The sequence below is a fragment of the Trametes versicolor genome, assembly GCF_000271585.1.
Source record: "Trametes versicolor FP-101664 SS1 unplaced genomic scaffold TRAVEscaffold_6, whole genome shotgun sequence".
Classification (NCBI taxonomy): Eukaryota; Fungi; Basidiomycota; class Agaricomycetes; order Polyporales; family Polyporaceae; genus Trametes; species Trametes versicolor.
In genome coordinates, this window is record NW_007360326.1 from 847196 (window position 1) to 864355 (window position 17160).

The 17160-nt window shown below is 58.1% G+C and overlaps 5 protein-coding genes across 5 annotated transcripts; 2 read left to right on the forward strand and 3 right to left on the reverse strand.

Annotated features, from left to right (window-relative positions):
* Positions 1-125: 125 nt before the first annotated feature.
* TRAVEDRAFT_123271 (E3 ubiquitin-protein ligase SSM4) lies at positions 126-5488 on the forward strand (the record flags this gene model as incomplete). The annotated part of the gene is made up of 13 exons (XM_008040474.1): positions 126-223; positions 279-352; positions 405-588; positions 639-2410; positions 2467-2507; positions 2560-2649; positions 2707-2916; positions 2983-3363; positions 3412-3587; positions 3644-3898; positions 3956-4934; positions 4988-5147; positions 5214-5488. Coding segments are annotated over 13 exons (4695 nt in total), but the record flags the coding sequence as incomplete, so codon positions are not given.
* A 313-nt stretch (positions 5489-5801) lies between these two features.
* Positions 5802-7394, reverse strand: TRAVEDRAFT_124382 (pyridoxal phosphate-dependent enzyme beta subunit; the record flags this gene model as incomplete). The annotated part of the gene is given in 9 exon segments (XM_008040475.1): positions 5802-5940; positions 6000-6313; positions 6375-6581; positions 6636-6697; positions 6757-6844; positions 6909-6955; positions 6972-7034; positions 7093-7230; positions 7286-7394. The coding sequence occupies 9 exon segments, from the start codon at positions 7392-7394 to the stop codon at positions 5802-5804; spliced, it is 1167 nt and encodes a 388-aa protein (XP_008038666.1).
* A 643-nt stretch (positions 7395-8037) lies between these two features.
* On the reverse strand, positions 8038-9794 carry TRAVEDRAFT_37325 (uncharacterized protein; the record flags this gene model as incomplete). The annotated part of the gene is made up of 6 exons (XM_008040054.1): positions 8038-8128; positions 8185-8660; positions 8712-9049; positions 9155-9175; positions 9230-9574; positions 9668-9794. 6 exons carry the CDS (start codon positions 9792-9794, stop codon positions 8038-8040), a joined length of 1398 nt encoding a protein of 465 aa, XP_008038245.1.
* Positions 9795-10324: 530 nt separating this feature from the next.
* TRAVEDRAFT_71982 (uncharacterized protein) lies at positions 10325-11614 on the reverse strand (the record flags this gene model as incomplete). Its single annotated transcript, XM_008040476.1, has 3 exons — positions 10325-10817; positions 10873-11028; positions 11489-11614. 3 exons carry the CDS (start codon positions 11612-11614, stop codon positions 10449-10451), a joined length of 651 nt encoding a protein of 216 aa, XP_008038667.1. The 3' UTR covers positions 10325-10448.
* A 4180-nt stretch (positions 11615-15794) lies between these two features.
* TRAVEDRAFT_58661 (uncharacterized protein) lies at positions 15795-16808 on the forward strand. The gene is made up of 4 exons (XM_008040477.1): positions 15795-15827; positions 15895-16226; positions 16285-16467; positions 16538-16808. Exons 2-4 carry the CDS (start codon positions 15924-15926, stop codon positions 16673-16675), a joined length of 624 nt encoding a protein of 207 aa, XP_008038668.1. The 5' UTR covers positions 15795-15827; positions 15895-15923; the 3' UTR covers positions 16676-16808.
* The last annotated feature ends 352 nt before the right edge of the window (positions 16809-17160 follow it).

Here is a 17160-nt window from a genome sequence, read left to right on the forward strand (position 1 = left end):
CTCACCGTCCAGGAAAGCGTCTGGGAATCAGCACAAGCTAACGGGCAGCAACATCATCAATGCTGGAAGAGCAAGGTCTGCCACAGCATGACAAATGACCCTACCAAAGCTCATCATATCCTCCAGACACATGCCGCATATGCAGTGCGCCAGCAGAGCCCGACCAGCCTCTATTTCACCCATGTAAATGCTCGGGTACGATCAGGTATATACACCAGGACTGGTGAGTTGCACAGAAACAGCCACCGCACGCCACACTCTGACGCCTACCCCATCAGTCTGCAGGAATGGCTGGCACACAGCAAGAAGAAGACCTGCGATGTCTGCAAATATCCATACTCCTTCACCAAGGGTGAGTCCGCATCTAGCGTGTGGAAAGTGTCTATTTGACCGTACGTTTGCAGTGTACTCGAAGGATATGCCAGAGCGGTTGCCCTTGTTCCTAATACTGCGCCAATTCTCGCGGCAGTTAGCATCCGCGGTCCTCTTCGGTCTCCGTGCCATTCTCGTCGCGTCAATATGGCTCGCCGCGTTGCCGTGGGTCACGATATGGACATGGAGGATGTACTTTGCGATGGGCAATCATGCGTACGTTCAGCTGTTCCTCATGCCTCGGCCTCTGCTAACTCGAAATGCAGCGCATGGTGGATCAGCGCTCTCAAAAGGCCAGAACACGAGCCCGACCTCTTTGATGACATCCCCGCGAATGCTACCGCCACCAACGCCACCTCCCCTAGCAGTCACACGCCCCACCCTCACGGAATATTGACGCATCCAGTAGTCTTGCAAGTCTCGTCGGACATCGTCGCGGGCCAGATAATTGCGTCCATGATTGTGATCGCGTTTGTTGCAATCTTCCTACTACGTGAGTGGATCACGCAGAACGCGCGGCCAGGTATCTTCGAGGATGGAGATATTCCCGCCGAAGAGGACGCGCCCGAGGCAGTACCACCCGCCCCAGAGGTGGCGCCTCCGGCCATTGTGGTCCAAGAAGCACCTCCGGTTCCTGTACGCCCAATGGTTGTGAACGAGGAGGCCCCACGGAATAGGATTCCGGTTGGTCGGGCGCGTTACGACGGGGTGCATAGGGAAGACGTTGCGCGCGCGAGGACAAAGAAGCAGCGGACCAGGAGCGACGCGACGGCCCCAACCGACACGCTCGAGGCGGGGCCCTCTCGGCATATACGACCGAGAAGCAGAGGGCACACCCCTGGGCGGGAGGCAGCCAAGGGAAAAGGCCGGCGATCGAGTCGCGCTGCGGAGAAGGCAAGACTGAGGGCCCCGCCACTTCCAGTCGATGAGGATAGCGAAGAAGATGGGTATGCACGCGCTCTAAAGACGAAAGAGTTCCGGAGACTTGAGATCATGCGGACCATGTACCCACTAGAGTCTGCGATACCTGGACCTAGTGATAGGGACGAAGGCGCGGACCATGAAGAGTGGTCCCCGGGGCGCAAGCACGACCGCGCAACACAAACGCTACCGACATTTGCGGAGTTCACCTTCACCGTGCCTCCGCCGTCTGTGTCGTCGCCACGCACCGACGTGCCTTCGTCGTCGGAGAACGGTACCGCCTCACAGCGGGGGAGCGGGTACGGCGAGCCCCCATCTCACAATCCATTCGCATCGCCCTCGCCGCCTCTCCACGAATCAAGTAGCACAGAGGAAGACGAGCGGGAGCTAACACCGAAATCTGTGAACGCCTCACTACCCGGCCCGTCAGACAAGGTGGCGTTACATCTTGATGCTGAATTCCCCGGAGATGTTGTGGGCATACAGCCTTTCCCTTCCCCTGGTCCGAGCACGCCCTCAGGTCTACGTCGTCCACCGTTACCCACCATGACGCTCCCGCCTTCCCCAGCCCTCGCGTCCGCCTCGGCGAGCGCAGCGCAAAGCCGCAAGCAGACTCCGCTCGCGTCGCCCAGTTTGGCAACATACCGTGCGCCAGAGGACCTCGACGCTGTTGTGCCGGACGGACAGGTCGACTACTTCGTGGAGCAATGGTATGCGGACCTCATGGACGCGAACGATCTCGAGGAGGCGCACCGTAAATACTTCCGCGATCCGGAGGAGCGTCAGCGCGAACTTGAGGAGGCCGAGGCGGAGCGCGCAGAGAGGGCAGAGATGGCGGATGTTGAGCTGGATGGGGAGATGGACGATGATGCGGACGATGTCCGGTGGACCGATGAGGAAGTTGTCGCCGAGGTCGAAGAGGAAGAGGAGGAAGAAGAGGAGGTTGCAGGCCCGGAGGATGATGTGCACGAAGACGACGCGGACCAGTTGGAGGAGGTCGAGGACGATGCTCCGCCTGAAGCCGGGGCAATCCAGAGGGTCGAGCCGCCTCCACCAATCCCGGAGGATTTCGAGAATGACATCAATATTGAGGATGACATGGACGGTGCCCTAGAAGGTAGGACTGATCCCAAAATTAGCGTTATGGGACACTGACATGGAATTCGTGCCCAGCCATCGGTCTACGAGGGCCACTGTATGGTGTGCTCCAGAACGTACGTTGAGTTTATCATATAACAGAACCACGCATACTCACATGTATCACAGGCCATTCTCATGACCTTCATCCTTGACACCACGATCGGTCTGGGTATATGGCTTCCGTTCACTATCGGCAAAACGACCGCATTGCTAAGTGTGAGTTCGCATGCATACTCAGAAAACACACACCGCATACTAAGCTACTCGTTTTAGCTAAATCCTCGGAGAGCCATGCAGATTCTGCATCTGCCGCTACGCGCCATCCGTATTGTGACCGACCCTATAGTCGACACCGTCCTACTGGTTGTCTCGCGGCTACTTATTACTCCTCTGGCTGTCCTGACCCAACTGGCTTTGACTTGGGCTCTGGGCGTACTGTCATCTTTCGCTGGCCCTGAGCGCGCCGAGAAGCTCGCAGACGTGGTTACGACAGTGGTTAGCATTTTTTGATCTCGTGCACAGGCAGTACGTGTCTAACAGTCTCTGCAGTATCACAGTGTCATGGACGTCGCTATGAAGGTCATGGATAGCGCCGCGACGTCCACTCCATCCGAAGCCGCGAAAGTCGAGCCGACTCCCTCTTACCTGTATCGGCTTCTAGAAGAGGACACGACCGTGATGCGTATGGCCGAGCCGTACTTTGCGCCTCTGGGCCAAAGTGTTCGCCAATGGAGTGAACAAGGCAAGGAGACCTGGGTTGAGATGGCCGTAGGCGACGACCGCCAGGACAGGGTCTTCGCCGTTTCCCTCGGTTATGCCGTCGTCGGGCTCTTGCTAGCTATCTACCTGAACATCCTGACGGTGGGTACTATGCGGAGCGCTGGCAGGGCTGTCCGGAGTGCCATCCGACAGCAGCTCCTTGTCGTGAAGGTAGATGAATTTTCTTCACGTCGACCCCCATGCTGACTTCGTGTAAAGGTCGCTGCATTCATTGTCATCGAGCTGATCATCTTTCCCCTCGGCTGCGGCATGATGCTGGACGTATGCTCGGTGTGGATGTTCCCTCATGGTACTTTCCGCTCACGAGCTGCCTTCTTGCTTTTCGCTCCCTTGCGGGCGACCTTTTACCACTGGGTATTAGGAACCATGTTTATGTACGTCTGTGCTCCTCCTTCTCTTACCAAGTTCACTCACAATCGTAATGCTGTAGGTACCAGTTCGCTGTGCTCCTTTCCGGATGCCGTGGGATTATGCGTCCTGGTGCGATGTGGTTCATCAAAGATCCTCAGGACCAGAACTTCCATCCTATCCGCGACATCCTCGAACGCCCGACATTCGTGCAGCTGCGCAAACTGCTGCTGAGCGCGGCCATGTATGGGGTCGTGGTTGCCAGTGGTGTTGCAACCGTTTCCGGGATTCTGCGGCTATTCCGCGGTACCATCATGCCTTTCAGGTGGAAAATTCGGTAAGCGATAAAGACTTAAACGACTGCCAGTGTTTGCTCTGATTGTTGTTTGTTCAGGGAACCGCTCTCCGAGGTGCCAATAGACCTGATCTTCATCCAATTGGTTCTACCCTACACTATGGAATACTTCCGCCCTCGTAAAGCTCTCCGAAAACTTGGAACATCTATCTGGAAATACTTGGCTCGGCAACTTCGTCTCTCATCCTACATGTTCGGCGGACGCTTCCCCTCAGAAGAGTACACATCAGAGCATTGGACTTGGCGGTCTCTCTTGAACGACGACGGCATGCAGATGGACGACGCCGAGGCCGTCCACGACGGCACCTTCCGCCGCGTCCCCAACAGCGACAACGTAGCTCTCGTCAAAGACGCCCCGGCGACCGTCGAAGTCGACGAGGAAGGCCACCCCATCGACGCAAACGGCTCCCGGCTGATCATCGCGCAGAACCTCGAGGCGGAGAAGGCGAAGCGTATCGTAAAGGAAGACTACACCGTCGTCTACTTCCCCCCGCAGTTCCGCTACCGCGTCATCACCTTCCTCGTCTGCATCTGGACCGTCGGCTCCGCGCTGCTCGCCGCCGTGCTCGCCGCGCCCATCCTGCTCGGCCGGGGCGTGTTTCGGCTCTTCCTCCCGTACGACGTGCACGACGGGTACGCATTCATCCTCGGGTTCTACCTCCTCTGGGGCTGCTGGCTCGTCGGCACCGCGCTCGATCGCATGGACAAGCGCCGCCAGCGCCGCTGGTCCGACGGCGCGCGGGCGGAGTGGTCGCTCTTCGTGCTCAAGCGCGGTCTGCTCTGGGTCGGGCAGGCGTCGTACATGCTTGGGGCGCTCGGCGTCGTGATCCCGACGCTCCTTGGGGTTGTCGTCGAGCTGTACATCATCCAGCCGATCAAGCACGCGGCGAACCCGCTTGGGGAGCCCCGTATACGCATGGTCGACATGTGGGCGCTCGGCCTGCTCTACTTGAAGATCATCGTGCGCTCGATGCGCGTGCACCAGCCTGGGCATGATCAGATGCGTGGTGTCGACCGGGTGCGTATGTTTCATGTGGGAGGCTAACCGTGCGCTGACCCTCATTCTTATAGCTGATTCGCAACGGACTAGCCCACCTCGATCCTATGCGCGCAACGACAGAGGTCATCGCCCCAGTCTGTGCAGGGCTGCTAGGCATGATCGTCTTCCCCGCGGCCATCCTGTGGTCCGCTTCCCGCCTCGTCACGCTGCCCATGGACGGCGACTTCCTCTGTAAGCACCCGTCTCTCCCCTCACCCCCGGATCGCGAGCAGATCGCTGACATACGGTGCATGGCAGTCGTGCACGTCTACCCCGGCATATTCACGCTCGCGGGGCTCGGACACGGCGCGTGGGTGCTGTCCAAGGTCACGCGCTCGTGGTCGCAGACGATCCGCGACAAGGAGTTCCTCGTCGAGATGCGCCTGCGCAACCTCGAGGAGCAGGAGGCGGCGGACAACGCGGCGAAGGCGGATGCGCGGCAGGTCGCCGCTGCGGCTGCGGCGGTCGCAGCAGCGGATGCTGAGGGCGACGGCGAAGTGGACGGCGAAGGAGAGGGGGAGGGGGAGGACTAGATATATATTAAGCGTAAGGCCGCAGGGTGGAGGGGAAGGCGGCCGCATCACATTCATTGACTTTGTCGCGCATTGCTATCGTTTCTGAACCGGTGTACTCTGTAGCATTATCCATAATATTCCACTCTGATCATACGCAATCCACATGAAGTGTGCGGCCTCTCAAGCTTGTCAACGCGATTCTGTTAGGAACGGAACGAAACTTTGCACTTATTCACGTCGGCAATTGCAACACTACAACGCAGTCCGACGATGCTATACAATCCATTGTCATCTAGTACGCTTCTACGATTGTCCTCGACACTCTCAGTCTTCATTTGGACGCTGCGCCGTTCGTCTGCACGTCGCTCTTGGACGTCTTCAGGACCTCCGCGATGCGGTGCGCGAGCGGCGTCGGCTCCGCCTCGAGCGCCATCTTGAGGAACCACGGCTTGCTCATGTAGTTCCGGATGCTATCGAAAAACATGACCATCAGCCATACGCACAACGCTCGAAATGGGCGAAAACATACCCGTCAGGGAGCAACACCACGACGTTCGCGCCCTCCGTCTGCGCGATAGCGCGGCCCTTATCGCTGTGCAGCCAGCGGAGCGCGCCGCTCAGCGCGCTGCCGCTGCTGCCACCGACCAGCAGGCCCTCGTGGCGCATGAGCTGGCGCACGGCGGCGAAGGCCTCGTCGTCCGAGGTCTTGATCCACTGGTCGACGTCGGCGGGATCGCGCGAGAGGACGTCCGGGACGAAGTCGTAGCCGATGCCCTCGACGACGTACTGCTCGCCGGAGCCGTCCTCGTTCAGGGTGTCCGGGAAGGCGAGGATGCTGCCTTTCTATAGGACGGGTCGTGATGTTAGCGTCGGTGCATGCAAATAGGCAGAGCAGAGTACGAACGGGATCCACACCGACGACGATGCAGTCCTTGTTGTGCTTCTTCTTGATCGCGCGCGAGATCCCGGTGATGGTCCCGCCCGTGCCTGCGCCAGCGACGAAGACGTCGACCTTGCCTGAGGAGGAGCGGTCGCCAGTGGGAGGTGTAGACACAACGGCTTCCACAATCTCCGGCCCAGTGGTGTACTCGTGCGCAAGCGGGTTGTTCACCTGCACGAACAATCGTTACTAGGTGAATGGATACCAATTCAATAGAGAACGTACGTTGCGATATTGGTCGAGGATGATGCCGCCCGGAATTTCACGTTGCAGTCTGTTCGCCACTCCTGCGATCGTTAAGGAATTCAGCCACGAGGCGTGCCAGACTGTGAATGGGGTGCTCTACCTATGTGGGACTCGGGGGAGTCAAATGCCGCCTCGGTGGGCGTGCGGACGACCTCCGCGCCTAGTGCGCGAAGTGCAGCTTCCTTCTCCTACAAGGCGCGAAAGTGGTGTCAGATTTGGCTTAGATGATAGGTGTGTAGATCATGGACTCACGAGAGACATCTTGTTAGGCAAGGTGATGATCACCGAATATCCCTTATCTGTAGTATTCAGCACATGTCCTGTAGTCGTAGGAGGACCGTTTGACCTTGATAGCACACGCCATTGCAAGACCGATACCTGAGGAGCCACTGCATGAGTATGAGAGAATTGCGTCCAAGGCAGCAGTGTTACTGACCGGTGTTTCCAGACGTCGGTTCAATGACAACACTGTATCCGGGGATGAGCTTGCCCTCCCGCTCGGCTTCCTCCACCATGCGCTTCGCTATCCTGTCTTTGACGGACCCACCGGCGGAGGTGTATTCAACCTTGCCCACTGCACGACAATTTTTAGCCACCGAAAACGCAACGGACTAGGCGCATATACTCACAAAGATTGCATTGCAGGCCCTCCTGTTTCGCTATCCGTTCCAACCTTACAATTGGGGTGTTGCCCACCGCTCCGAGTGCGCTGTCTATGATATGTGCTGCGTGTGCCATGGCGTCGTTCTGTGTTCGGGCACGGGAATGGGTCGAGGTGGTGGTCAGGAAGAAAGGCTGGGCTCTCCAATTTGAGCGAAGAGTTATATAGGCCGGGTGGGGGCTCGGACGCGTTCCATACGGCTTAGATCCGGGGTGCCATCACGCGAGCTGACGCGACTCCTCCGCCGCCACGTGCGTCGCGCCCAATCCGGCGCTTCGTGCAATCCAGCGTCCATCTGACGCAATGGTGACATGTACTTTGTGCAACATACACTGTACAGAGCCGTCTGGACTTGTAAAAATATTCGACCCGAATTCTGTGGCCCAGGAACATACCCGAGGGCGCCGTGCCAAGTGGTGGAGGTGCGTATCGCTCCGCGGGATAACGAGAGCAGCATCATGATGACCGGAATCTGTGCATATATAATACTGTCACTGCGTATCCCGTAACTAACTGGTAGCGTCCAGATGTCCGCAGGTGCTCAAACCAATGGCGATACAGGGAAATGCGATAGGATGTGTGCTTAGTCGGAGTGTCCTGGATATCGGAGTGTCAGGATCCTGCGTCCTGGGTATAAAATTAGACAGCAAAGCGACGAGGCCGATAAACAACATGTGAGGTGCGATGTACGAAACGAATGGGAGCGGAAGGATGGGGCGGTCATGACGGTCCGCCACGCGCGTCCTGCGCTGCAGCGGCACCCGCTTGTCGCATGAGCCTGCGTAGACGACCGAGCTCGGCGGCAAGATTTCTGCGCGAAACAGGTCAGACGGCGGAAAACAGACGGTTAGTGGGTATGGGACTCACTTTGCGGTCTGTGTCGCCTCCTCGCTCTCCGTCGTCGACCGGTCGACCTCCGCCCGCAGTTGCCGCATTTCCGTCCGCAGGCCGTCCTCGATCTCCTTGCCTATTCGTTCGTTCTCTCTTGTCAGGCGCCGCAGCTCGCCGATACCCTCTCCGCCGTCCTCTCGTTCCTTCTGGATCTCCTCCAGTAGCAAACGATACTTGCGGCCCATCTCCTCTGCTTCGCCCTTTAGCTTGTCTTCGCGTCGTTTCATCTCCTCTCGGAGGTTCACCGCGTCGGTCTGGAACGACTCCACGAGGCCCTTGATCGAGTCCCGTAGCACCGTGTACTCCCGTTCCGCCTTCTGCGTGCGCGCCGTGCACTCGGTGAGGGAGGCCTCCATGTCGCGGATAGTCTTCTTCGACGTCGATGTCTCGCTCTTCAGCGACGACCTCAGCGTGATTACCTCCGCCTCCGCTTTCCGTGCTCGGTCAAGCACCTAACCCGACAGGTTGAGCACACGACATTACGGCACAGTGGTAGAACACACCTCTTGCAGTAACCGCTCCTTCCTCGCCACAACGTTGTTCAGGCCCTCATTCTCCAGCCTCAACCGCTCCCGCACCTCCTTCAGGTCCTCCGTCTGCCGCGTGAGCTGGCTGACCTGCCGCTGGCTCACGCGCAGCTGCGCCTTCGTGTTCTCCAGCGCATTCTTGGCGTTTAGGACGCCCGCCTGCAGATCCGCGAGCACCTTCGTCGTGTTACCCGGTGCGAATGACTGTCGTCGCGGTGAGGATCCACCGCCCATAGACGACGTCGACACGGACAAGTGATTCGAATGGTGGGACGTGTTCCCGCTGTCCTCCTCGGCTAGTGCACGTGCGTTTCCTGCGGACGGCGCGTCAGCTAATTGGCAGTTTGCCCCGAGGACGAGGTAGATGTAGATCGACGGTACCAGTGCGGTACTACGTCATGCAATAGGGTCCAACATACCTACGGATGAGACAGGGATGCCTAGCGGGCCTCAGCACGATGGTCCGATAGGGGAGATGAAAGAACAGGACGTACGGCTAAGTGTCCGCGTAGGACTTGACGCTCGCTGCCCTGACCCGGATGACGTCGGGATACCCTCCCTAATGCTGTTCTCGCTCTCTCTCCGGGGCAGCGGAAGGCTGGAATCGGGCCCTGCGAGGCCCTGCAGCGCGTCGTAGCTGCTCCGGCGCGCGATCCGGGGCGTGTACGAGCTCGGGGGCGCTGCGGCGTCGAGCTCGGCGGGGGACATCGGAGGCGAGTTGAATATGCCTGGAGGGAGCGGGCGGGGGCCGCGGAGGACTTCCTTCTCGAGCGTCGCGAGCTGGGCTTGTTGGTGGCGGATGTTGTGCTTCAGCGTGGACATCTGCGTGCGGATGGCCACTGCGGGCGGGATGTCCGAAGGAGATACGTGCGTCCGAGTGATATCGGCCTGTCAACGGTCGTGAGCCTTCGAGAGAGGCGTACGGCACGCACCGTGGTCGTCGCCTAATGATACACTGGGGCTGCTCGAGCGTCCGGCGGAGCGGATCGAGCCGCGCGAGGACGGGCGAGATGTGGGGCGGGGTGGGGAGAGTGGTGAGGCGAGGTAGCCGTTGGACATTTACTTGGTGGAAACGAGCGATGAACGGAAGGAGTGGGCGTCGTCCCGGGGGTCTTCAAGCACGATGAGGGAGTGACGGCGATGGGGGTCGCATGTTTAGCGTCGGGAACGCTGTGCACGGCGAGCTCGATGGGCGGCACACGCTTTCCCACGATGCCAACAGTGACGAAGCCGTCCGCAAGGCAGGATGATGATGCTGAGACCTGCCCACTCATTCTCATTTCGACATTTCGCCAGCATGATGTTTGAGTGGTATCTATCTCGTATGGCGCAGTGTTTACGAGCTCTCGACGGAAGATACGGAATAAAAGCCATAGGAATACGTGCGGCTGGTGCTCAGCGCTCAGCGCGCCGTGAACGACTAGACCAACCTGTCCTCAAGAGGCCTTTTCGCCACAGAACGTAAACATGAAAACGTCGGTGAATGCGAGCTTGCACCGCCGCACGTCGAAATAGAATGGAATAGTGATGGTCCCTGCGTTCAGGCTGGGAAGCAGCACGCTGTCATGTCCAGGCAGCAACGTGTCCATGCTTCCACCGGGGCAACCGGGATCGTCGGACATACGATGGCATTGCAAGAAGGAAATCACAACCACAGGATAGGAGTGTACAGATAGAAGGCTGGAGGGTTTCGAGGCGAGTCCAGCTTAGCGTTCAGGAGATGCCTCGCATGCGCTTCCTCGACCCGACTTGCACCGGCTTCAAGGGTTTCCCGCTGCGGTCCAAGGCGATGGGATTTGCGGAGTTCGCAGACGTGGATGGTTGCAGCATACGCGGCGCCCCCTTCGCTTGGACTTGCCCGGTGGGTAGAGACCAGTCGGAGAAGAAGGATGGCGCTTTGGGCTTGACCGCCTTCAACACCTGCTTGCGCGCCGAAGGAGCTGCACGGGGAGGCGAGTCATCAGCGTCTGAAGCTTGCTCCGTGTTGTGCCACGCCAGGTCTTCTTCAGACCCCTTGCGTTTGCGCGTCGTTCCGGGAAGTCGCTCGAATGTAGCCTGCGATCCGGACAAATCGAACGCCGCCTATGCAGAACAGGAATCAATACATGTTCGTGACACCGGTGATGAAACGACCAACCTGGCTATCATCTGGTAGGACCACCAAGGACTGTTCACCAGCAGGTCCATAGTCTACTTCCAGGTCTACCAGTTGTGACTCAGCCGCTTCGCGAAGTCTGGTGGCCTCCTGTACTTTCCCTCGCAGCTCTTCAATCTCCGCCTTCTGCTTCGCTTCCTATACTTCGAGTGTGAGCGACGGTCTATGACAAAGCAAAGTGAATGTCCATGCCTTGGCCTTCAAGGCGTTGAGGCTGTCGAATAGCCGATCGATTCTCTCCTGTTTGACGGCTAGTTCCCCCTTGTATGCTTCTTTGGAGCGCTCTGTAGCCTGCTGCAAGGTTTCCACCTGCGTCTTCGCTGCCTGGAGCGCCCCGTGGACCTGTTCGGTCGTGCGAACTGCCTCAGTTGCAATCTGCTCTGCATGCGAAGTAGCTGCGACCGCCGTGTCTCTCTCTCGTTCTGTCCGTCGCTGTCGCTCTTGTAATGCTGACAGTTGGTTGCGCTGGTCAGCCATCGTAGAGAACATCGGAAGCATCCCTCGCCACCGTGCCGCGACAGCCGCCAGGAGACTCTGTAACAAGGATCGAACCACGTCAGTAAATGAGCACGAAAGCATATACGAAGGTTATACGCACCAACAAGCACTCCTGCTGACCATCACTCAGCTCAACAACCTTTTCCATCTCCTGTGCCGCCTTCTGTATGGTCTGGTGGCGCAGGTCGTGCTCGACGAGGTTGACCACCCGTGTGGCGGCTTGCATACGCTGATGAACCGCATCCGTATGACAGGTAGTCTTCTGAGACTGTGAGTCTCCATAGTCGAGGTAGATGGAATGCGGATCATTGCGCCTGAACACCACGCGACAACTGGGACACGTTAGAGGACGCCTCCCGCCGCCGATGGCGGGTCTCGCATTGACTTCAATGCAACGATCGATGCACTTGGCGCAGAAGGTGTGGCCTGTAGAGGTACGTGTGAGTTGACGACATATTAAACTCTTTGATATTGAGAAGCTGTAGATCATAAACTGTGTATGGTCGTCCAATTGGCATAACTCTTAGCGCCATTATACTGAATTTGAAGACGCGCAAAGGTACGTGTATGCGGTCAACTTGCAACCCGCCGGGGCAATTAGTCCGTCGGGATCATGACTCGTATTATCCCGGCCGTGTTACGGTCTATACACAGGCAAATTTCTGCAAAATAGCCACATACCACAAGGGAGACAGCGTAGTTTATCCAATCGGTGGAGTTCCTGGCAGATACTGCACAGAAACGGGCCCATGTACGCAGCGAGCGATAGGTGCAGCTAGTTGCTTGACTATGTCGTCTTATTTGTGCGGGTTGTAGGCTTTATAGAGTGATATTTTGCCTTTCAGTATGGGTGCGATGCAGAGTGGGGGTGAAGCAGGACGGCGGGCGGAGGAAGGAGGTGGTGGCGCGGAGTCAACAACGCGTCGCGTCTTCCGCGTGCGTCTAATCTGTTACACGTGATCGCGAAACGATGCCACATTAGACGCCTATTCCGGCTGGACGCCCTTGTCGACAGCGCCCACTGTGGCCAACACTCCTGGTCCCAATGCAGGTTCGTCACTTCTTCCCAAATCAGAAAAACATACGCTAGAGATATGCGTATCGAATTATGGGCTCGCAGTGGCTTGGATAACTCCTTTGAACTGAGAAGTAGGCCTGCAATCGTCCCGAGAATGTCGCACTGGCAAATAGCTGCACGATGCAAATACGCCGACACAGATGCGCAAGGTCAGCATATCCATCATGTTTCCTAGCTAAAAGCCTACGACGCTGATTTGCACGCCTGCTTCTCTAAAAGTATGGGAGGTGTTGCCGGGGCGGTCTACATTTTTCATGATGCGCAGCCCTACCGGCCGAGTCGCCGTCACGCGACACTCACGACTACAGGTCTACAGGATACACGTTAATGATAGACATACTCCCGCCGCAGAATCGTGGGCACAAAATCAAAGTACAACGCTCACGACCACAATGGCGGCCCAGGCGCTTCTGTCCTCATTGAGGAGTTCGCCGCATATACGTACGGCCATTCCCGCCCATCATCAAACAGTCGTGACGTTCAAGCGTGTTGCACACACACGCTCTAAGACGTGTGCTCTCGCAACACGTGTCGACTTGAGGGGTCTGAACGTACAGTCGTTCATAGCATGCTCACCAGGCATCTACGGCGCTGAGCGTAAACCTGGACGGACGGGAGTAGTACTCAGGAACGTCCATACAATCCGCAACCGGGCCGCTCACTGTCGCTGCTGCTCAGGAATAGATCGCTCAAAGTTACACCCGCTCTGATAAGGTATCCGTGAGTTCCCTGCATCAAATGTCCCCCTCCCCCCTCCCCCATTACCGAACGACTAAATCTCCAGAGCGACAGGTACAACGTGGCCAACAACCTTCCTGCGCGACACAGATGTAGACCAGACTAAGCAGCAGCCATTACTGTGACGTTACGGTAATATATATAACATATCACACAGGCGTGCGTTTCCACGCGTTTACATCACTTGTCCAAATATCTGACTTCTCAACGTGTTACAGCAGCCACACTCTAGGCCTCATTGCTCTAAACGCTCGGACGATCTGCGGTCATTGGTCCGTCGGCTCGTACAAGGAAACCTCAGATTTACCATGCATAGTTGCGCGCAAACCTTCCTTAGTCCGTGGGCCGGATTGAACCGCGATGCGCGCTGCCTCGTGCCGGTTATGGTATCGTTCTCAAGCACGTCACTCAGCGCCGCGCTGCAGCTGACTTGCTAATGAGAGTTTCCAGGGCAGGAAGGGGAGAACAAGTTCCGAAAACAACATCACAATCGCCCCGCTTCGACAAAATCGTGCAGTTCCCCGTCGCCGTCCGCATCGTCGCAGGCTCGTTCGGGAAGCCCCTAGCTATCTGGGTTCCGGCGGGGAGTGGCTTCTCGAACTCCCAGGAGCCTGTGCCGATCGTATGGGATTTCGACGGTTGCATGTATGGCAGGTAGGTTCTGTCGGCATGCACTCCCATCCCAACGCTCCCGTCGCGTACATTCCCTCTCCGGCGACACCTGGGCTCACCGCCGAGCATTCATCGTCTAGTGCACCCAGTGCCCAGGCTTTCGGCGTGCCCAGCGAGGCATGGCGATAGGCCTAAGCATACGCTTCCCAGTGATCGGCCAGTGGAGCAGTATTACAGGACGAAGCTTGGAACAAGGTATGTACCCTTTCTGCCTGCGACTGCTCAGGGCGCTCACGGCAGAAGCTGGCCGATGCAACCCTCTGCGACAGGAATGCCCCCGTGGTTCCGACTTGTACGTACCGCGGTCGCCGTCTCCATTTTCACGCATCTCCAGACACACGCTCTTCTTTGCCCCACGTCGGGCCTGGTCCTATGATCTTCCTTGCGCGGCGACATGTCGCCCCTCGCGTCTCGCGCCTCAAGGCCTCACTATTCCCCGTGCATGCATTGGACGCGGCCAATTAAATGGCGCACGATGCGCAGATGACCTGCTCGCGCTCCGTCCAGGCCCTTGGAGCGTGCCTCATCACTTCAAAGCAGTTCCCCGTCGATTGCGCTCACACAGCCTTGTGTCGCCGCCGATAGATGTCGGTGAAAGGAAGTGCGAGTACTTCTACGTCTGGAGTGGAGTACCGTCGTGTGGCCTGGGCCTCGCTCAGCTAGGCCGCACGCCGCGCAAAGCGCATCGTGAGAGTCCCGTGCAGGCAAAAGTACAACATTATATATCTGCGTATTTTTACGAAGCCTCCGCCGCCAAGGGGGCTCAGAAAATTCGTGCTGCTTCAGTACATCATACTGAAGCCTGCTGTGACAGCACCGACCCTAGAAAGGCGCCAATCTCACGGGCGAAGGAGCCCCGGGAGCTTGGCGCAGACTTCTGGTTCAAACCTTCGTCCCGGGAGAGGGCGGCGCGCGATCGCATCTAGACGGGAACGCCCCGGACGCCGGTGAGATCTGCGCCGTCCACTTGGGACATGCCGTCGAGCAGAAAGCATGCTGAACAGTCGAATAAACATCCCTTCTCGCAGCCCAGGCCAGCACAACGCAAAGAGGCTTTCTTCGAGTCGGCACTACAATGACTTACCGGCCCCGCTTCGCGCGGCAAAGTTGCGTTGTGAGGCGAGGTGGGGCAGTTTGCGTGTGCGGAGGTGGGCGCAAGTTCCCGCAGAAGAAGACGCTATCTTGGGCAGATGATCATTGGCTTGCTGTGGCCTCATACCTTGGGGACGCAGAAACGGAATAACTATAGCTGGAACGATACGAGAGCCTCGAATGCAGTGTGACGCGGCGCAAAGCTACTGCACACGAACGCGTAGCTCAGGGGGCTGGGAGTCGCGGCTGCGCTGGAACGGGGCCATGCACGGCCAGTTATAATGGGCGCACACAGATGGAGTGTTTGGGCACCCCTCGTCCTGACCGCATCTCCTCGCTTCCACCGACGCCCTCGCCTTCGCCTACACCGTCCTCAGATATCAATGGCAGGCACCTTTGGATTAGCAGTACGTGCCTGACCGTGCACTTCGCATTTCTTAAAGCCGACGCTCACTCTCGACTCAGCGACCGGACGCTATACTGTCTCTGCTTAGCCAGCTGGCGGTGTCGGCTGCAGGCGAGACATCGACTATCAGCACGGCCTGCCTTGAACTCGAAGAAATCCGGGAAGCCGATCTCGGTCGCAGCAAGTATGTCATAAGCCGTCCCCCCGCCGAGGTCGCATACTGACTGGCCGATGTACAGAACGCACGTCAAAGACGGCGCCTCTACGGTTTCCGGCCGTTTTATCAACGCCGTTCAAGTTAACAAAATCGGAAACTCCGACCCCTCCAGAAATGCCCATGCCCAATCCTTCGTGAGCAGTTCTGCGTGTTGATTTATCTCGTTCGGCCCACCGACCCCTCGCAGACTCTGCCAGCGCTGTGCCATGTAGATCTTTTCCGGGTCCCGGATGCGGGTGAGTGCAGTTACGGCTCAGACTCTTGAGCGGTCATCTCTGATGCAAACTTCCACGCTGCAATAAGATGGGCAACAAGACACGTTCGTATCACGTATGCCACCTCAAGCCCCAAACCTCGGTCCTCCTTCGGGTGTCGCCGGGGTCAATGTCCGCTCGACGTTCACCCCGGGACAAACCGAAGACGCCGTGCCGTCTTCCAACTCTCCCTCGCTGCGGGGCGGTGCCCAGATTGTCAACTCTACCCATGCTCTGCTCGACGACGACGTGATCGCATGGTTCGGGTCTTTCCCCATCCGTGAAAGCTCCAGATGCACCGACATGCTCTCCGGCGCGACCTTCACGCAAGCGGAGAGCGGGGAGCACCACGGCAGGCCGGCGACCATGTTCATCTTCTTCGTGAGTACCAGGGCCCCTCGTCTACCGCGTTGTCACCCCGTCTGACGCTGTCCCCTAGGACCTGGCCGTCCAGAGCGAGGGTACCTTCGTCCTCCGATACCGCGTCGCCGAAATGGACGTTCACCCCTCGCAGCCGCTTCTCTTCAGCACCGTCGCCGAGTGCTACGGCGAGCCCTTCAAGATTTCCTCTGCTGGGGAACACTCCGGCCGACGTGCTTCCGAGTCTAACCCAGTTGCGCAGGTACGTCCCTGCCCCTCGATGTATCATCCATCTGTGTTCGCCCATTGACTGGGTTCTTCTGGACCTGCAGCACCTCGCCCTGCACGGCATCAGCGTCAAGACGCTTCAGGACGAGCCTCACGGATACGAAAGGGTGTCCACGCCTAAGGGGCCGCTACACTCGAGCGGGGCACCGTCTGCTACAGCGCACATCTCCGCGCGGCTGTGAATGATGTCGGGCGGGTTCGAGTTCACACACCGGGGGTCCGTATCGGCCCTCGACGCCAGTAGCATCCGGGGCACCAGTTCAATGTTTGGCGTTTTTCACGTATGTTGGCGGAAGTGATACAATGAGGTTTCATAGGAGAATCTGGTGTATGTCTGCTTACGGTATGACAAAGGCTTGCAAAAAAGCAATGTGCGTGGCCCGACGATCTCGTACGTGACGGTCAAGGCGGTGCTACCGAGAGGCCAGACTCGGCTCACCGGCAGGGCCCGGTCCCCACTGCAAAGGATGGATGTCAAATGCAGGGGAGCACTTTCTACAAACAATGATTCAATACAGGTTTGCGGTCGCTCTTCCCCTCCCCGACCCCGCCAGAAGCTCCCCGCATAGCGCCTCAAGGTATGTGTCCCGGACCTGCCGCGGTAAGGATGTCCGACAGGCAGCTGTGCGGCGGTCGACCGACACGCTCGAGCGCAGTGCTACCACAT

What these genes read in the sequence shown, in the direction of transcription:
- TRAVEDRAFT_58661 (XM_008040477.1), top strand. Translation starts at nt 15,924, where the DNA reads ATGCCACCTCAAGCCCCAAACCTCGGTCCTCCTTCGGGTGTCGCCGGG. An exon ending in CGACCATGTTCATCTTCTTC is followed by an intron (nt 16,227 to 16,284) that starts GTGAGTACCAGG and finishes GCTGTCCCCTAG; the next exon opens with GACCTGGCCGTCCAGAGCGA. An exon ending in AGTCTAACCCAGTTGCGCAG is followed by an intron (nt 16,468 to 16,537) that starts GTACGTCCCTGC and finishes CTGGACCTGCAG; the next exon opens with CACCTCGCCCTGCACGGCAT.